Source organism: Limulus polyphemus, unplaced genomic scaffold (genome assembly GCF_000517525.1).
Source record: "Limulus polyphemus unplaced genomic scaffold, Limulus_polyphemus-2.1.2 Scaffold139, whole genome shotgun sequence".
Lineage (NCBI taxonomy): Eukaryota > Metazoa > Arthropoda > Merostomata > Xiphosura > Limulidae > Limulus > Limulus polyphemus.
Genome location: NW_013665749.1, coordinates 258,847 through 279,074, shown reverse-complemented (window position 1 = coordinate 279,074; position 20,228 = coordinate 258,847). Strand labels below are relative to the sequence as shown.

General features: G+C 32.3%; 1 protein-coding gene across 1 annotated transcript in view; it reads right to left on the bottom strand.

The window, feature by feature from the left end:
• Positions 1-10,809: 10,809 nt before the first annotated feature.
• LOC106474452 (tyrosine-protein phosphatase non-receptor type 2-like) overlaps positions 10,810-20,228 on the bottom strand; it is a 29,719-nt gene continuing 20,300 nt past the window's right edge. The window contains exons 8-9 of the mRNA XM_013935149.2: positions 19,713-20,062; positions 10,810-15,851 (exon numbers count right to left, since the gene is read on the bottom strand). Coding sequence (XP_013790603.1) covers positions 15,665-15,851; positions 19,713-20,062 — 537 coding nt within the window. The 3' untranslated portion in view covers positions 10,810-15,664. The remainder of the gene's footprint in view (positions 15,852-19,712; positions 20,063-20,228) is intronic.

The following is a 20,228-nucleotide window of genomic DNA, read 5'->3' as shown; positions in this document are numbered from 1 at the left end:
CCTAGATAATAATGTAAACTTTGATAATTATATTACTAATAATATGATTTGGTAATATAGATAAACATTTCACCTAACCTAGATAATAATGTAAACTTTGATAATTATATTACTAATAATATGATTTGGTAATATAGATAAACATTTCACCTAACCTACAATATAATGTTATTTCTGAACATAATGAATGGTATCCTTTCCTGAGGATAAAGTAATTTCGTAGATCATGATGTCATTTTTGATAATTAGGTTATTTAACATTGTTCTTTGTCCGCAGGTTTTTAAAACTATCTGGTGGTTAAACATTGAGCCACGTGATGAAAACAAGTTATTCTATTTTCTAATTTAATAGTTATAATTTCCAAGTTAAAGCACTTGTGTACTGTCGTATTACATTTACGTTATCGTAATCAACTTACTTGTACAAACTAAGTGCGTTAGCTAACATTGACTGATTCCGCTCTTCAAATACTTATACATTGTTAACAACAATAAGCAAGAAAAGCATGATACAGTTAATAAAACATTTCCTAATGGAGATAATGATACCTTTCATGATATAGTTAACAAAACATTTCCTAACAGAAATAATGATACCTTTCATGATACAGTTAATAAAATATTTCCTAATAGAGATAATGATACCTTTCATGATACAGTTAACAAAACATTTCCTAATAGAGATAATGATACATTTCATGATACAGCTAACAAAACATTTCCTAATAGAGATAATGATACCTTTCATGATACAGTTAATAAAACATTTCCTAATAGAGATAATGCTACCTTTCATGATACAGTTAATAAAATATTTCCTAATAGAGATAATGATACCTTTCATGATACAGCTAACAAAACATTTCCTAATAGAGATAATGATATCTTTAATGATACAGTTAACATAACATTTCGTAATAGGGCTGTATCATGAAAGGTATCATTATTTAACAAAACATTTCCTAATAGAGATAATGATACCTTTCATGATACAGTTAACAATGCATTTTCTAATAAAGCTATTACATGAAATATCTAAAAGTGATTTCGCTCAACCTTTACTGTTTCTGGTTTTGATCTTCTGACCTCCATCTATTCACACAGATGACTAAACGTTACACGACAAGTTAAACCTAACTGAACTTACGAGCATATATTTTATTCGTTTTCGGTGAAATCTAATTTATTTTAGTTTTAGATAAAATGAAGAAATAGAGAATAATACATTTGTGTTTTTAATAGTAACGTTTGAGTGATTTAATAAATGCGGAAAGTTCAACGTTAATACTAATACGTTGCGCCTGATCGGTTTCTATTGAGACAACAAAAGAACTTATCATGGTCATCAGACTTTCATACATGTTAAACACAGTAGAGATGCATTTCATGTAATCGGAGTTGAACTTTAACAATTATAGACCGGAAGATGATTTACGTAAATACATATCACAAGAGGCATTTGTTTTCTGGAAAGAATATTTTAACTCGAGCATTTACATACCAGAAATTAGCATAAATAACTTAATTAACTATTGGTTTATATTTTGGCTTAATCTTTAATGTTAAAAATTGTAGGTAGAACGATAATTTGGTTTTTAGAGATAGAACAGCGGGAAATCAATGAAAAAGTGTTTAGTATTCATGTCAGGTTGTAGGTTTCGCGAATAACAGTTTTCATATTTGACAAGCAGAAATCTGTCTACAATTTTACATTTCATAAATGTTGTGTTAAGAAAAGGACAAATACTGCAAATCTCTATCTAACTGATGTTGTAACACTAGTTAAATAGTTAAAAGCGAAATTAAGAAATATAAAACATTAGTTAGACAACGAAGAGAGGGGTGGGTCGTGGATGTAGGTGTTAATTCGATACATTTCGGCTTTTGAACATCCACTACAGTATAGACACATAATCACAACAACGAACGTTCAAGATACTCACAACTACGGAGGGTCACAGGACATCGTTGTATATCTACTGGATAATGTCTGAACTCCATCTGACAGCCAACGACGGCAGCAAACCTGGTTAAAAACAATGTTATCATTAATCAACTTTATAATAATGTTGCGTCAGCGAGTCACATGACTACTGTGACACCACGTTTCTAGAACTATCCTGTACCTTGGCGAATGCTCTAGTATTTACTAGATATAGGGTAGTCTGGTATATAAAAGAGGGGGACAACGCGACGGAATAATGTAATGTGTGTGTGAAGATAGTGAGTAATTGAACTGCAGTCAGAAGTATTATTGACGTTCGTTGATATAGCGTTTGTTTTAGCGCGAATATTGAAAATAAGTGTAACGTAAAGTTATATTCGGAAAGAATAAACCAGTTTTATTACGTAAATACTTGTGTCGCTAAAGTTTCGTCGGAACGAAGTTACGGGAAGTTAATTAACAAACGGAGACGTAACAATATGTATATGATTTTTTTTTATTCACTTCACAATTTCGCACTACTTTGCCCCACCCCGGAAAAATTTCTGCAAACGCCCATGTTAAGAGCAGTGTCGTAGGTCTCGAAACCACCCTTCGAAAGGTCTTGGTCTCGGACCATTTGGGGCTTGAGGTTTTACAGGTCTCGAAAACTAGAAAAGCTAAAATTAAAAGTTTTACACTAAATATCGATTACGCAGCAGTTCATACGAGGCGCGGTGTAGCATAAAATATATTTTAGTAGTAAAACCCCTTGGTAGTTGGTACTACACCTTTGCGATGATGTTTATTGTGCCTCACTTATTTTTGATTACGTCATCAACTGCCATATATTACCTACACGCCAATCTGCAGTTATAACAGGCGCTATTCAAAAATAATTGGTACTATACATTGTACTACGCATAGGCCTACTACAAGTTTATATGAACTTCATCTGGTGTGCGTATTTACTTTAAAAGTTAGCAATTACCTCTGATATTCAACATGTCTGGTAGACCTGCTGTGATCCTGTACGGCTTCAAAAGTCATAAAGAATTCACTGACACCATAAACTCTTGAAATACAACAACAGTTTTTCTTTTCTTTTGTTTTATTTGCTGACTTTGTGATTTTTTTATTCATTCATTATTTTTTATATTTTCATAGGAGGAGACGTTAAAACGAAGACTGTTGGGTCAACATTTAAAAGATTTGCGGTTAAGATGTTAATAAAGTTTGTTTGACACATGTCATTTTTATTCTTGCTTTATTTTTCATTGTGTAATTTATTACAAAGTCTCGGTCTCGACTACAACACTGGTTAAGAGGTAGAAAAGATACGTTAAGATAATAATGCTACCACAGTTATTAATTAGAAAGAAAAGGAAAGATTATTTATTATAGAAAATATAAAATGTTAAGAATTTGAGGATTTAGTTTGAAAATATCCAAATGTTTATTTATAAAAAATACAAAATATATCATTTAGAGATGAAACGGAAGGTTATTATAAGGAAAGATTCAAAAATGAATTAGATAGGATAAAAAAGGGGAATTTCATGTGCAACTTATAATATTTCAGATCGATGTGCTTTGGAAACAACGATTTGATAAGTCCTCTGAAGCTGGCACATCTGGTGGTCTCCATTTCCCCTATAAGCACACCATTTTTGAAAAAATAACAATTTGGCATTTTCTCCAGTTCATCTTTTGGGAGTGAGTGTTTAAACATTGAGGTGATCTGCAAATCTTTTTTTTTTTTCTGTTCAGTGATAAGTTTACTTTTAGTAAATGGAACTTCACTAGAAGAATCAGATCCTTCACGTCCATTGTTGTCCCTCATCGAGGTATTATCAGTAAGATAATCATTCACAAGATCCCTGTCGGATCTAAAAAAAAATGTCTGAGGCAAATCTATAATATCATGCTCTGAATCCACGCTTATTATTTGTTTTTGGCTTAATTTCTTAGCCTAAGCTCGAGTCACAGAACACAAGGGAAACATGTCGGGAGTATCTTTAACTACAACATCATCCTTAGATGAAACAGTGATCGGCTCGTTAACCATTTAGGTTCGGCAACAACCTTTTCCCCAGCCAAGTCGTTTCCCAACAACAATGATACACCCTTAATCGGCAGAGTAGGTCTTACTCCAACCACAACTGCTCCCGAAACTAGGTCTGATGCTAAATAAGTGTTATGAAGAGGAACATTCACAGAGCTACCCTCAATACCCTAAGCAATAACAGACTCACCAGTGGCAGAACTCGAAGCTAAAGGCAATACACCTTCTAACAATAATGATTGAGTCGCCCCAGTATCACGTAAATGCTTATGGGTATGGGATTGCCAATGTCATCTGTCACAGACACAAAAGGTCTAAATTCCTCCCTGATTACATGGGCCTTTATATCGGTGACCAAATCAACAATATTGGGTGATTTAGTGAAACTACGTCCATATGTGGACACAAACGCACTGGGTGTTGCCTCCTTTTCTCTTTTCTTTTTCAAACACCAACAATCGGACATAACATGACCAGGGTTTTTACAGAAATGCCAGACAGGCCTTGGTTGTTTTAAAGAAGTTTTATCCTGACTGTCAAAAGATTTCGAACTAGAGGATCTGGATTTTTTAGAAGAATCCTCAACTTTAGTGGATTGAACAGATACAGGTTTTTGTTGAGATGGTAGGAATTTCTTTTTATTAAAAGTAGTTTTATGTGTTAAAGTGTAATCATCTGAAAGAGCGGCTGCCTCCTGTAGTGTTTCAACTTTCTTTTCATCTAAGTAAATTTTAAGGTCGTCACGTGCGCAACGTTTAAATTCCTCAGTTAGGTATAATTATCTTAGTTTGTCGAAACTATCGCTAATATGCATAGAATTGCACCATCGATCAAAATAAACCTCTTTTTTTTGTGGGCAAATTCCATATAAGTTTGATTATCTTGTTTGCGATAACCTCTAAACTTTTGGCGATAAGCCTCCGATACTAACCCATCTGCTTTGAGAATAGCTGCTTTAACCTCATCATAATCCTTACAATTATCTAAAGAGAGAGCAGCACAAGTTTCTTGTGATTTACCAGTTAAGACACTTTGTAATAATAATGACCATTTTTCGGTGGGGCATTCCATGGTTTGGGCAACTTTCTCAAAATGTTGGAAATATTTATCAACTTCATCTTCATTAAATGGTGGTACTTTAACATATCAATGAAGTTCAAAGTTGTCATTTTGCCTTGGTCGATCAGTATTGAGTCTAATTTCCATTTCTTTCAGCCTAATTTCTTTTTCGGCCTCGAGACGTTTATTTTATCTTTCAGCTTCAATACGGGCTTGTTCTTTCTCTTTCTCGGCTTCAATTCGAGCTTGAGTTTTATCTGGATTTCTAATTTATCTTTATCACTCAACCCCGATTCACTAGTAGGGTCACTAGAGTATTCCTGCTGATTCTTACTCTCAAGAATCTTCTACAACTTTGTAGAATAGGCGGGAGTTGTGCAATACATATGTAACACTACAAGCTATGCGTGATTTTAAATAAAAACTCAATCTAAACAACGTCGAAATTCAACAAATTCGTTACATTATGTAACTGTTTCAAATCATATGTTGTGTAGTTCAGTTGTTGTGAATTGGCGATTGTTGTATTATTGCGTCACGTTACTAGAGCCTTCTAAGTTTTCCTCGTTATTTTGATTGAGTATTATTGCACCATATTATCTTGTAGTGTGTGGAACGTTTTAGGTCTCTGGCAGGCTTTTAATACGTGTCCAAAATTTAAACGGCAGTAGAAAGTAAACGAAAACAACCGAAAATAAGCCTATATACGCATATTTGTAAAAGTGGCGAAAATATTGTCACAACCTCACTATATAACCATGTCGACTGACTTTAATAAGTGGATAGAGAGAGGCGAGTGACTATGGTTCAAAGATGGTGATCTACAAAAGTTTGTGAAACAACAACAAGACCTAGAGAGCGAGAAGAGTGTCAACAGAGAAGAGAAGAAGAAAGGCAGAGAAGAGAAGAATAAAGGCAATCACGTTCTTCTTTAAGTCTTTATTCTTCTCTTCTCTGTGAAATACAGATTGATAAAGGAGAAAATAAGAGTGAGGAGAGACTGGAAATAGGGAGAATAAGAGCACAAATTAAGATGTCCAAGCTCACCTAACAGAAAGATGAAGGAACCGAGAATGACAATAGAGTCAGGGCCAGTTGACCCAAGTTGCCCAAATTTGCTGAACAGAAAGATGACATGGATGCTCTCCTGGTGAGGTATGAAACGTTTGCCCAAAGTCAGAACTGGGACAAAGGCGACTGGGCAGTCTGTTTCAGTTCCATTCTCACAGGAAAAGCCTACAAGTGTATGTGAACATGACGTCAGAAGATGCTATGGATTATGACAAGTTAAAAGTGGCCTTGTTGAAATGCTATGAACTTAGTGAACAAGGTTTTCACCAGAAGTTCAGGAACCTCAAACCTGACACTGGAGAAACTGTACTTCAGTTTGTGGCACGTCTATGGCGATAGTTTTGAAGGACTGACAGGTCTACTAATACCTGAACAGTTCCTGATCACGTGCTCCATTGACATGTCACTGTTCCAAAAAAAAAAGAGAGAGAGCACTGAAAGACGTGGACGAGATTATCAAGCTCGCAGAACAATATATGGAATCTTATGGAGGGAATATAACTGTCAAGTCCCAGAATAACCAGTCAAAGTCGAAACCAGGAGTGGCTGACCAGAAGCAGAAATGCCAACAAAGGTGACAAGAAATCAAAAGACAAAAGGGAAAAAGAGATGCTATGCTTGTTATAAAACGGGGCACATTACGAGTGAGTGTAAGTCTGACACCGACAAGCAACAGCAGAAATCTCAACATAAAGCTACCAACATAGATGGTGCTGCCAGAAACAACAGAAGAAAGACAACTCATCAGATTCATCACAAGAAAGAAGTGTTATTACCATGATTAAACTGTGCATGATTGTTGGTCAACTCAAGTTAACAAATGGGTCAGCAGTGCCAGTAGTGATTGGAACATGTGACAAGCATCAAGAGGTGCCAACAAACCACAACATGCCAGTAGGTGAAGATGATGTTGGGGACAAGAAAGTGAAAGTGTCAAAAACTTACTTTTTAGTAGTATATATAGTGATGTAAGTATATGGGTGTGTTGGGCTAAGGATTCTTCTACAGTCGGTATCTGTGACTTTTTGGCAATAAATTCAATAATAAACGAACAGCATGCACTCCACTTCTGTTTTAAATATTGTATATATTAGAAACAAGTTGAGCATATATACATAAATTATTTACAGAATGAGATCATAGTTGTATCTTAAACACTATACAGTTTTATTCTTATTGTCAAAAGTCCACTTAGTCCAATTCAATTGCTTTAGAATTCAGTTGACAAGCCAAATTATTTTTCTTTATTTTTTATAGCAATAGTATCCGTATATAAGTCAATTATGCTGTTGCATGAGTTACTGCAGTTGTATCATGTACTTCCAATAAATTCCACACAGACGAGTTCAATTAGCTGTGACAAGATAACTTATTCTCATAATTTCTTTCAAACTATTAATCTCACTCTAACATATCAACCATTAGGCCTTTCACTCCTTTGATGACTAACTTTGCATCTTCTAACTTTTCTCTCACCGAACTTTTCTTTCCTGTGACTTTAATTTTTACTCTCTCTGTTTCCACTCGTCTGGTTGCAGCTATTTATACATCTATCACTCAGGCCTTCTAGAAATATTTATAGGTTCGATATCAATGGATTGCAAACACAAAATAAATAAATTAATAATACTACATACACTAAACAGTATTTTACATTTGACAGAAAGTCCTAACAGACATTGGATACAGCAGTGGAAAACAGTCTGGTATGTAATGATCAGATGATGGTCAAGGTACATCTGTGTGTGAAGATTGTTTGGATAGTGGGAAAGTTTCCCATAACAAGAATAAATGTGGACACTCCATAGTATGTGGAAGACCTTCAGGCCATGTATATGAAGGTACCTATCTATAACTTGGTGAATGGCAATATACTAGGCAGTAAAAGTTTGAATAAACCAGAGAGAAAAGAGACTGATGAGGCATCTGCAGTCACCACTAGAGCTCAAGAAAAGAAAAACAAGCAAGACATCAAGTCTCTGCAAACCTCGAAAAGTGACATCCCGAATGTAGGTCTACAGGAAATGAAGAAAGCACAAAAGAAAGACCCTTCACTGCAGAAACTTTGGGACAATGCTTGTGAGAAAGTCGAGCACAAGACAAAAAGGAAAGGGATTTACAGAATAGAGAACCAGAAGGGAGAGCTGTGCCAGATTTATCAAGACAGCTCTACAGATGAAGTTAAACAGATCATAGTAACAAAGAAATACTGAATTCAAGTGATAAAATTGGCTCATGAGTCGATTGTGGGTGGACATCTTGGAGTGAAGTCTCTTCAGTAAAGGTGCTGTCTCTCCTCTAGTAAATACATCAAGTTTGGTGAAAATACTATAGAACTTTGACTAAGCTTAAAATGACAACACGAGCACAAAGCGAGATCAAATATTTCAAGAGATAATGAAAAGAAAAGCAAGCAAAAAAGAGCCAGAACATTAACAAAAGATCCAGAAAGAGAAAGTTAAAAGGAGATCAAGAAGAAAGAGAAAATATCAAAGACCTGGAAGAAAGAGACAGGAGTTCAAGAGAGAATTTAAAAGAAAGAGATAAAATATTTAAAGGAAAATTAAAACTAAAAATGAACATGTCTGAAGACAAGACCAATGAAGCTATTATAGTTGTGCAGAGGGATTACAATAACAGAATTGAAGAAGTACAGAAAGGCTGTAATAATAAAATTGAAGAAACACGAAAGACATCAATGAAGTACAAAAGACATTTATGATGTACAGAAAGATTATAATAGCAAGATTAATGAAGCAGAAAAGAATATAAATGACAAAGTAAAGCATTTGGAAGATGAATTAGTAAATGCAAAGATCAAACTACTCGGTCATAACTTTTTCTGCACACGGTCAAGAACCATAACCTAAAATGTCATTTAATATAAAATATGGAATTGGAGAGACTATTTGGTCTATACCTGTTACTACTACCACTGCTGCACCATAAGTAACTGCAGAACCAGCTATGTCACTGCTAAATCTAGTTCTAGAATTTAGCCAGCCATTTTATCAACATCATCCAATCGAGAAATCAATGGACTATGATTGAAAGATAACATGGGGACATATCAGGCTCAATTTGAAATACTTTCCAGAGTGAAGGGGGGGAATAGCGAACAAAAAAGCAGTTAATCTTACTGCCCATTTAAAAGGGCAGCTTTAATGATATTTAGCAATCAAATCCTCTGTCGGCTGGTCGTTTCAATAACCTTGGCATTAGATCTGTGAAGCGGGAAACGTAATCTTAAAAATGTGTTGTAAGTGAGAGAGGATTAGGCAATTTAGAAGAACTGAAAGGATAAGTTGGACAACTAGTTATATAGAACAGAAAAAATTAACTGTAAGACAATAAGGTATTTGCAAGTGTAACTTAAAGGGATATATTGCTGGGAAAGTCTTAGCATGATAAGGTAGAAAACATGATACACTTACATATCATGTCTATTCATCTGAGATTCAGTTATAAAGTTAGTCAGTGTGCTTGTTACATTTATTATAAATTGATTAGAGAGGAAATCCTGCAAGTAAGTTTCTAAACAAATTAAGTGTACATTAGTTTCATAGCTACTGTTGAAATGTTATTTGTCAAATTAGGCCTACCAGGGTATGTACAAATGTTATTGAAGAAATATAAATTAATTCGTCTGTTATGTGGACTGGACTGCACACTTCAAAAATTTTCCTAGTAATGAGAATGTGCATGCCCCAGCCTTGTACAGAGTACCATTATACATGCAATTATGAATTTGATGTCAAGTTATCAATTTTCCATCTGTAGATTACTATTTTCAAAACGAGACCAAAAACGTTCGAATAGTTGACAGTTCTTCTTCAGACGTAGAATAGTCAACTATTCAAAAGCGCTCTAGTTCTGGATTTCCTTTTAAATATATTACAACTTTTGTAGGTAATCCTGTGTGTAACTACCTGGACTGTATATTACTAAATTTGCATTAGTTAGTGTTAAATAAAATACCACATACAATATACAGGGATACTGAAAAGTTAGATATGCATTTAGAAAGTTGCACAAATGCAATTTGCAAAATGTGCAATGGACAGATGTGTTTTTATTCTTCACACACTCCAACTCATTAGAGTCTGAGTCACACACACTTCTGCATCTCACAGAAACATCTTTAGTACAAAAACTTTAGTTAACACATTTTATTCTGTGTGTACAAGAATTGTACTATTTACAAAAAAGCTTACCACATTTTGTGAAGATAAACTTTGTAAATTTGGAATTATAGTCATAATTATTTCCCTATTACAGAGTTGACACAATGGACTGACCCTATGCATATTCTTATTGCTGCAATACTGATATTCACCATTTTATCTAGTTAAAACTCTGAATATAGGTTGTTTGTAGTTAAAACAGCAATCAAACAATAATTGGTACTTTTTTCTAGTTTCAAGAAGGAACTTATGACTGTAATGGGAGTTTGCAGTTCTGTACAACTGATAACTTCGTGATACATGAAAATAAATACCAACCATATTACTTCTCTAATTCAGAGAGCTTTTACTTAACACTGTTGTCCCTAAAACATAACATAAACAGTTACTAATATAACTGCCTCCATTTTTCAACCAAGCATAAATATGTACAAAAAAAATCACTCTGACAAAAGGAAACATTTACATGGTTCAAATGATTTATTTCTATAATCAAAGCCAATGTGATGATTTTTTTTTTGGATACATATGCCATATTTGTTTATAAACAGTCATACCAGACAAATATATACACAACAGTGTTATGAGGTATACTCCAAACATGTTTCAGAGACACACAAAATGAAATATGTGAAAATAAATATAAAACCGTGACTTGCTTCTCAATGATGAATCTTTTACAGTAATACACATTATGTGTGAGATTACAGGCTGCCCCTAAAACAATCAAACAAAATGGGATTATTCAAAGTTTAGCTTTTATTTAAAATTTTAACATCTTATGAATGAATATAAATATGAAACACATCTGAATTTCTGTTATAATGTAACCATATGGGGTGGGATAAATCAGGATACCCAAGCAAGTTTTTGACCTTTGTAATGTAATTTACAACAATGGAAAGAAACTTCCTTCAAACAATATAACACTAATATACTCATTCAAATCATAATTGCTTTTCTAGTTTTCTCAAAATATTTCTTTTAAGCAAAGCATGATTGATATTTGGCTCAAACAACATTGTATTGTTATATTGCTTGAAGCTTAATCATAGTAAACAAAATGTTGAGAGTTAACACAGTTTAAAGTATCTGTAAAAATCAAATACTAAGTAATAGCTGTAGAAATAACTTCAGAAACTATTACAGTATTACGTGCTTGATGTAAATAGATATGTATAAACTTATGCCTGGTTTTTACTATGCAACGGATCATTTTAAAACAAAACTGTTGTTCAGTTGCAATACTAAATAGTCCTTATATCTTCTCTATTAATCATAAATCCTCCACATAACATAAACACTTGTCTACCAATTGCAAAGCTTCTTTTATTATTTTTTAAATATTTTTGAATATAATGCTAGCTAATTAATATAAAGCATTCACTTAAGATTTTATTAATAATTAAAATAATTGTTTAGATTTATAAAAGTATTTACTTGAAACCTAGATGCAAGTACTACAAGGTAACCCATGTTTTAAAAATTACACTAAACTTTACTTCTTACTACAAATTGAAAATGAAAAAAATCTACAGAAACTTAACTATATCGATATATATACAACTACATGCATACATATGCATCAGTACTAGCTTCCTTGTCTAAAATAACAGTTAAAAAAGCTTTTTTGTATGTTTTAGATAAACCATTTTTATTAAGTAGACATTACCATGAGTAATCAGCATTATAGAAGTCTAATTAATTGACAGTACAGAAATCTTAGTTTCTACTGTCATGTATTTGCTGTCTTTGATAATCTAAATATAAACAAATAAAACCAGTTACACAGACTCGTGTATATATGTATGTGTGTAAGTATATATATACAATATTCCTAAGAAAATATGTACATTCATTTATATTCAAAAACTTCCTGCTGGTCATAGAAAAAAGCAAGGTTCTGCTGTAATTGTTCAGCAATTTAAAAAGCTTTCAGATATGATAAGCCCTGTTATAAAAACAGCAATACTGAAGCAAACTTTAGGTGAGTTATATAACAGTACAGGAATACACTGTAACTCTTCGGTCCCAGTCAAAGCATTTTATAATAGAAAATCTTATGTTCATAATTTAACAAAAGATAATAATGAAGTTAAAGTATTAATGTTAACTATTATGAAACAAATTTCTATAGTGACAACTTTCCAACAGAAAAACAACTGCAAACATAATTGTTGCTTTTTGGCCAGTCTAAAATACAAATAATTCAATGTCCTGTGAATGTTATCATATTTCACTTATGAAGAGTTTATTAAGATGATTAGTATTAAGAAAAGAACTGTTTAGATATTGCATTACATTTCCTTACAACAGTAGAAACAAACTAGTTTTTCAACATTCATGTACAGAAATTCAGTAAAAATAACATGGGTTACATGGTATTGTAGATATATGACAATGTCCCAGCTTTTTTCAGTACTTCTATGGATTAAGCTGTTCTATGTATGTATACTAATTAACTTATTTCCTTCTCTCTCTGTATATATATATATGTGTGTGTGTGTGTCTCTTCCTGTATATATTTTAAATTTTTTTAAAGAGAACATATTCAATGCACAGACATTATTGCCCACCTTATTTTAAGTTCCTCCTTTACCCAAAACAATTCATCTGTTTTTATACATCACCATTTTGTGAGGAAGACAAAGTTATTAGATATATTGCATCCAAAGCCAAAGCTCAAAAGCCTTGATATAATCAAAACATTTCAAACCTGGACATAATTTATGTTTTCCTTCCAACTGACTAATGATGAACACTACTGTTTAAATTTAAAAAATGCAATAACAAAATTAACACTAATTCACATGAATATGTTGAGCAAATATCATAATTTCCAAAAATATCAGTCGTAGATTTTCATTTCTTAAGTTCATTTTCTTGCATTAAATGCATGAGATATATTCATAAAATTTACTATTTGAAAAAAAAAAAATACACATAAAAACACCTGGCACCTTAGTTTACAGCTGAAACGTTAAGTACGCAAATAATTCAAATCTCACATTTTTTTTCTCAATGACAACTTGCACTACTATGGGTTCAACATTACTTATTAAATTTGATAATCAACAACATTTAGAATGAGAATATCCTTAATTATACTTATCCAATAGAGCACATTTTAGTCAACAATGTTGTATATCATTTTGTTTTCTTTTTTACCACAAAGTTACAGATTGGGCTATCTGCACTTCAACCTTCTGGAACCCAAACTCTGGATTTTAGCAATGTAAGATCTGAAAATTACCACTAACCCTCCTCTGTACTAATCTATTTGTGGTACTATGCTTGTAAAATGGAAAAACATGCAAATATGTTTTTTTTGTATTTCTTACGACACTAATTGCACCATGGCAATAATGTTTTCAGTTTTTTGCCCTACAACAAGTAATTATTTTGGAAAAATTCATCACTAAAAAAAAAAAATGGAGTAGTATGCAAAAGTACAAAAGTATCCCATCTGCCTAGATATTTAAAACTTCATTGAATAAAAAATGAGCTTATTCTCAATTATTCGTGTATACTTAGTAATTCAGTCTTGAGGTTGTTGTGTACTGCTATACAGTATAAAATGTGAAAAGTAAGTGTAACTAAGATGTTAAAACGTTCATGATACAAACAACTTAATGAGTACAAAAACAATTTTTAATTTGTTTTTCTGGAGAGTTATTGCACTTTTCCAGCGGCTTCAAAGATTATCATTACACATTTCATATACTAACATGAACAATATTGGCCCATGAGCAGAATATATATTGAAGAATGATGTTCATTTTTGGTCTTACTTTTGAAGAGAAGCTCAATTTTTGAAAATGCTTGATCTTTTATGTAATACTTTATTATTGTTAGTTTGTTTTTAATTATGCACAAAGCTACACGAGGGCTATCTATCTGTGCTCTGCCCACCACGGGTATTGAAAACCTGGTTTCTAGCGTTGTAAGTCCGCAGACATATCGCTGTGCTACTGGGGGGCAACTTTATTAATATTTCAACATATCAGCTATTGTACTTTATTACCTAGAATGGCTTAAAATATAAAAGCACAAACAACCTCCATATTAACATGCAAGGCAATCTTTATTATAAATTTATGAAACTGTAGGTTTATAGGTTTATGTATTGTTCAAGAAATCTCCAAGATCTTTATGTAAATACACTTGTAAAATCACAGTTAAGCTTCACTTTTATGGAAAATGTCTGAGCAAGATGTATAATAGATAAGTTTACCAAATATGACTTTCTAAATACCTTTAATGCTATGAAAGTCATTTCTTCATCTTAGAAGTTATATTTGCTGTTTTTTTGAAAGTTGAAATATACAGCACGGTAAAAATTTCAATAAAAATATAAACTTGTACGACTATATATTTCTCAGTATAAAACAAAAGATTCCTCTTAGAGAAATAAATGTGTAAACAATGGTCTGACAATGATCTTAAAACTGTCATCTTCTTGATTACACTTGTAAATTTGTCTTGCAATAAAATGAATACAGGCTTTAAAGAAAAACAAACAAGCTTCCTTTTGCAAGTTACAATAACAGTAACAGTATAAAAAACAAACACAATACTTCATTTCAATTAGTTTTTCATACTTATTTCAGCTTTAAAATGACCTTTAGTATGAAACTTTGTTGAAGGTTTTGAGAAACAATTTGCAGTATTCAATAACGATAGTAAAAATGAAGTAATTGATACAATATATACATTAAATACTGTAAAATTTCAGTGACTTGTGTATAATAAAATCACAGAAGAATGAAGAGATGAAAGCAATGTGGTTTTTTGTTTTTTAGCATGGCAATAAATAATAACTAATCAGGGTAGTGTTACAAGAAATGATGTTCTTAGTATTAAAAATGTTGTTTGAATAAAATTCACTTCTTTCACACTTTTAATTCAAATAGAAATAACCTTTCCAATCAACTTTTGGGCTTATAATAACAGGTAAAATAGAAATGCATTGTGTTAGTTTTAATAACCTTCCTTTCTTTATTTGAAAAACAAAATAATTATTGTGTATTTGTTTTTATCTCTTTTTAATAAATAACAAAATTGTTTTTTTGGAGATAAATTTCAAAAACTACAAAAAAAAACACCATTCTAAATTATAAAAAAGAACCAATTCTAATAAGAGTACATAGGTTAACTTCCCTACATAATAGCAAAGAGATATACAACTTAAAAGCTTCAATATTTACTAAATAAACTGGTTACAATGAAACATAAATGAAATTGAATTGATTGTCATCATGAGAAATAATTAAGTGAAAGTGTTTCTTCTATGATAACGTAAAACTGTGAATTAAAAATATGAAAGATTAACTAATTACGTGGGTTGGCTTCAATAAATTTTCAACCTCTTACGTAATATCGATACATCAAAACTCCTGTTCCAAACAGTACAACTAAGCCTACTGATATCTGCTTTAGTAACAAACTGTGCGGTCTCCACGTTTCAGAGTCTTGTCGTTTTTTGTGGATAGTGACAGCTGTCTTGTCTGTGTATTCTTTACAGTTTCGTTTTCGTAATTCACCATCACTGAGCAAATAATGGAGAAAAATATATAATTAATTTTCTTTCAACACTCTTTCAATAACCAACAATATTAAACAACTAATTTGTCACATATCTCACTGTTCAAATTTTTGTTGCTTTTTCACAATCATTACAATTACCTTTCAAATTTTTCATCTAAAATCTATATAAAGGCTATGGATATTACATAAAAACAAAATCTACAGAAAATATGTAAACAAACAATTTTCCTATTTAGCCACCATTTTTAATGTTGACACATTTGGCCTCAGCTTTTGAATACTATATTTATTTACAGCAATTAACTGTGATTGGATTAGGTATCTAACTGGGATTCTACTGTTAAATATTACAGCCAAATATTACACCAGTGCAGGTGGGTAATGACAAGAACTGGAGATTAAACAATATTTGTGTTTGAGGAAATGTTAATTTTATGATTTTTGCCACTGTTGATGTGTACAGTAATACTACTGATTATTTTTTGTAACTATATAAACATACACGCAATTGGTAAGTCTTGACAACATTCCATACAAAACAAACAGAGGACTTGTGCACTATTAATGTAATAAATAGTTACAGGAATATTAATAATCTTATTTCACAAGTTTGAAGGATATGGCTTTAATGCCACTGTGATGTGAACTTTACTGATGATCTGTTAACAAATCAAGAACCCCCCCCCCCAAAAAAAAGGAAAATCTAATTCTGTCAGGTATACTGCAGACATTTAATTGTTGGGATGAAATTATAAGTAGGCCGCTAGGGCTGAATGATAGGCTTGGGTTAATATCTAAGGATGGGCAGATTAGCAGGTTGGATTTGTAGAAGCAATACAATGTAGTGACGTGCAGTGAGGGGTGGCTAAATGGGCTTAAGCCCCTGCCTTCCTGTCATTATGCCCCAAAAGTGTCTTTTTTCTCAGTCATAAAAAATTGTCAACAATTATCAAACGATACACTTAATTCCACACCATGCTTGCTGCGAGTTATTAAGAAAAAAATTCAGTTTTAATATGAATGGCACACAGGAAGTTGTATGTTCTTACAGTAAAAAATAATTGTGATATGTTATTAAGTGTTAATGTGCATGAATTCACTGTTTAATTTTAGATTTTTAAAGTGTTTATAATATCAATTGAATAGGAATAAAAGAGGATTTGTTTGATTCTTATGGCTCTTTACACTACATGTACCAGAGGCAACACACAGTCACCACGGTCTCCCCTAAAACCTTTTGCCCCCAAAAATGGCTTACCTTAAGATGCTTGAAAAGTGGTCTTTTTTTGTCAATAAGCAATGCTCTTTTAACGTCCTCTATACATTACTGTTTCAATAAGAAAAGAGAGATTTTTAGAAAAGAATGGTTTACATTTAGATAGGATAGGGGTGGCTTGTTTGCAAAGGCATCTTTAAACTAAGACCAGAGTGTTGAGGGCCTGAATAAACTAAATGAAGAAAACATAATACGTAATGAGGCATAATGTAGAAATAAAGTAAAGAAGGAGTTTTTCAGAATTGGCTAAACTGCTGTTATTGTAATGCTAGAATTAAAGAAATAAAACTGAAGAATAAGTTTGAAAAGTGGATTTTGATGTAATAACTGAACCCTGACTAAATGTAGACATATCTGATGACAGGAATTTCTTTTAAATAGAGTGTTATGGGTTATGTAATAGGAATAGAGTACTAAAAAGAGGGTGAGGGGTAGCTTTATACATAAAATGTGAGTTATTGCAACCAGTTCAAGTTGAGGGTTTCAAAACAAATAGCAAAGAAATTGAATCTATTTGGGTTTCTATTAATGGATATAGGGGGAAAGGCTTTTAGCTGGAATTTGTTACAATTACAAAACGAGATTCATGAAATTAATGACAAACTCTACAGTGAGATAACGAATTCAACTATAAATGAAGTCATACTTACGGGGGGAGCATTAAATTTCAAGTATACAGATTGGAAAATGGTCAAACCACATGGGAAACAGGTTTGTTTGAAACTATTCAGGATGGTTTTATACACCAATTGGTTAGGGAACCTACTAGGAACAGCATTATTTTAGATTTATTGTTAATTTAAAATAGGGTTAATTTGATAGGGTGAAGATTGGGGAACATCTAGGTGCAAATGATCATTGTTCAATTGGGTTTGATGTTTGTTGCTTAAGTAGATAAGAAGTAATGAGATTTTTGTTACAAATTTAAATAAGAAATTTTGAAGGGGGTACAATATAATTAACTGTTATGAATTAGGCAACTGAATTAACTGGAGATAATTACAGGGTGTTATGGATAAAATGATAAAAAAAGCAGATTTAGAAGATTATAGAAGATCAAGAGAGTTGATTAAAAATAGGGGATATAAAAAAAGGCTGGCTGAGAATGTAAAAATTAATAGTAACGATTTCTTTCAATATATTAAAAGTAAGCAAAATTTTAGGATGGGAGTAGTACCCTCGAGGGATGATACAGGAAGGCTCATATCTAATGATTATGAAATGGCTAGGTTATTAAATTCTACTTTATTAATAATAAAGATTTAAGCAACATCCTCATCTTGAACTGTTGTTAGATGGAAACAAGATTGAGAAAGTTGAACAATTTTGAGCTTGTTAATAAAAAATAGGAATGTTTAAAGAATTATAAGGTCCTTGCTACTATATTTTGTAAGTCCTTGAATAGTTGGCAGGTGCCAGAGAGATTGAAAGTTGGTTTCACCGTGGAAAACTTTACCTTCTTTGAAGAGGTTACTGCTTATGTAGATGAATGTAAGGATGTGGATTTGGTGTATCTGGATTTTTAGAAAAACATTTGACAAGGTGCTATATAAAGGGATTGTTAAAAAACTAACTCTGTAGATGTAGGGATGAATTGGCTCATTGGATAAAAAAACAGGGTTGTTATAAATGGAGTTCAGTCAAATTGGATTTATGTCACACCTGGGGTACCTCAGGGCTCAGTGTTAGGATTTTTGCTTTTTATGATTACACTAATGATACAGATGAAGGAATGGTAAAATAAATTACTTAAATTTACTGCTAACATTAAGGTCTTGGTGTTCCTAGCTCTTAGGAGGATACTGCTGTTGCTTTACTAAATAGTTTGGATTATTTGTTGAGTTGGGTGAAAAATGGAAGATGGATTTTAACTATAACAAATGCAAGGTAATACGTGTCGAATATTATAATTAGAATTGTCACTGGAATAGCCTTAACAGTGTTATAGAGGAGAAGGATCTTAACATTCTGGTTGATTAGACTCTCAAGCCATCCAAGCAGTGTGCTGTTGCTAGTGGCATCATCTTTACTTGTAGTTAATGGTGAGAATGGTAAGAGTAGGAAACTCACGTATAAATTTTGGCAGGATAAAAATTATCTCCAGCTAATGTAGGTTTATTTTTCTAACAAATTGTTGGCCTTTGGAATGGACTTCCTTCAGATATGGTGGGTTAACTAAGTTTAAGGGAAGTTTTGATGAATATTTAAATGATAAGAACTGGCTTAGGGTATTTTATTTCAAGGTTTAATTTAATGGATGAGATGGCTTAGATTGACCAATTTTGGTCAGGATAAAAATTATCTCCAGCTAATGTAGGTTTATTTTTCTAACAAATTGTTGGCCTTTGGAATGGACTTCCTTCAGATATGGTGGGTTAACTAAGTTTAAGGGAAGTTTTGATGAATATTTAAATGATAAGAACTGGCTTAGGGTATTTTATTTCAAGGTTTAATTTAATGGATGAGATGGCTTAGATTGACCAACAAGTTCCATGCTGTCAATAAATTATATGTTATGTAATATAAAAAGTTAAACAATTACAAACTTAGTTGAAGTAATAACTGAAAGAAAACACTCTCACTTACACATTATTTTCAAGGAGTAAAGATGAATCTTTATTGTTGATGGAAATATCTTCTCCAATGACATTTATGTCATTCCACTTTTCACCAACTAAGCCTGAAGTTGGTGAGTCACTATATACAGTTTTCAGTGTATCAGTTACAGTGAACACTTTTCTATCTTCTGGAATGAGTCTTTGATCTGATATATCAGTTAGTGGCTTGGTGGTTCGAGGTGGCAGTGGTGGTGGTTCTGTCTCACTGTCATCTTTTTCAATTAACAGTTGCCTCCCATCACATTCAACTTCTGCATTCTTACTTCCTGACCCCCTAACATCTATGTTGTTTACTTGTTTCTTTATAATCTTTCCATCCTTAAAACATTAAAATATTGTTATAAATAAAACATTTTGGGATTATCAAATAAAGTGTGTATAAATCCATTATTTTTACACTTTTCATACTTAAATATGACGAACAGCAAGCTATAATAGTTACTTATAATTTTGTGCAGTAACAGAAAGAGACATACCTGTTTTT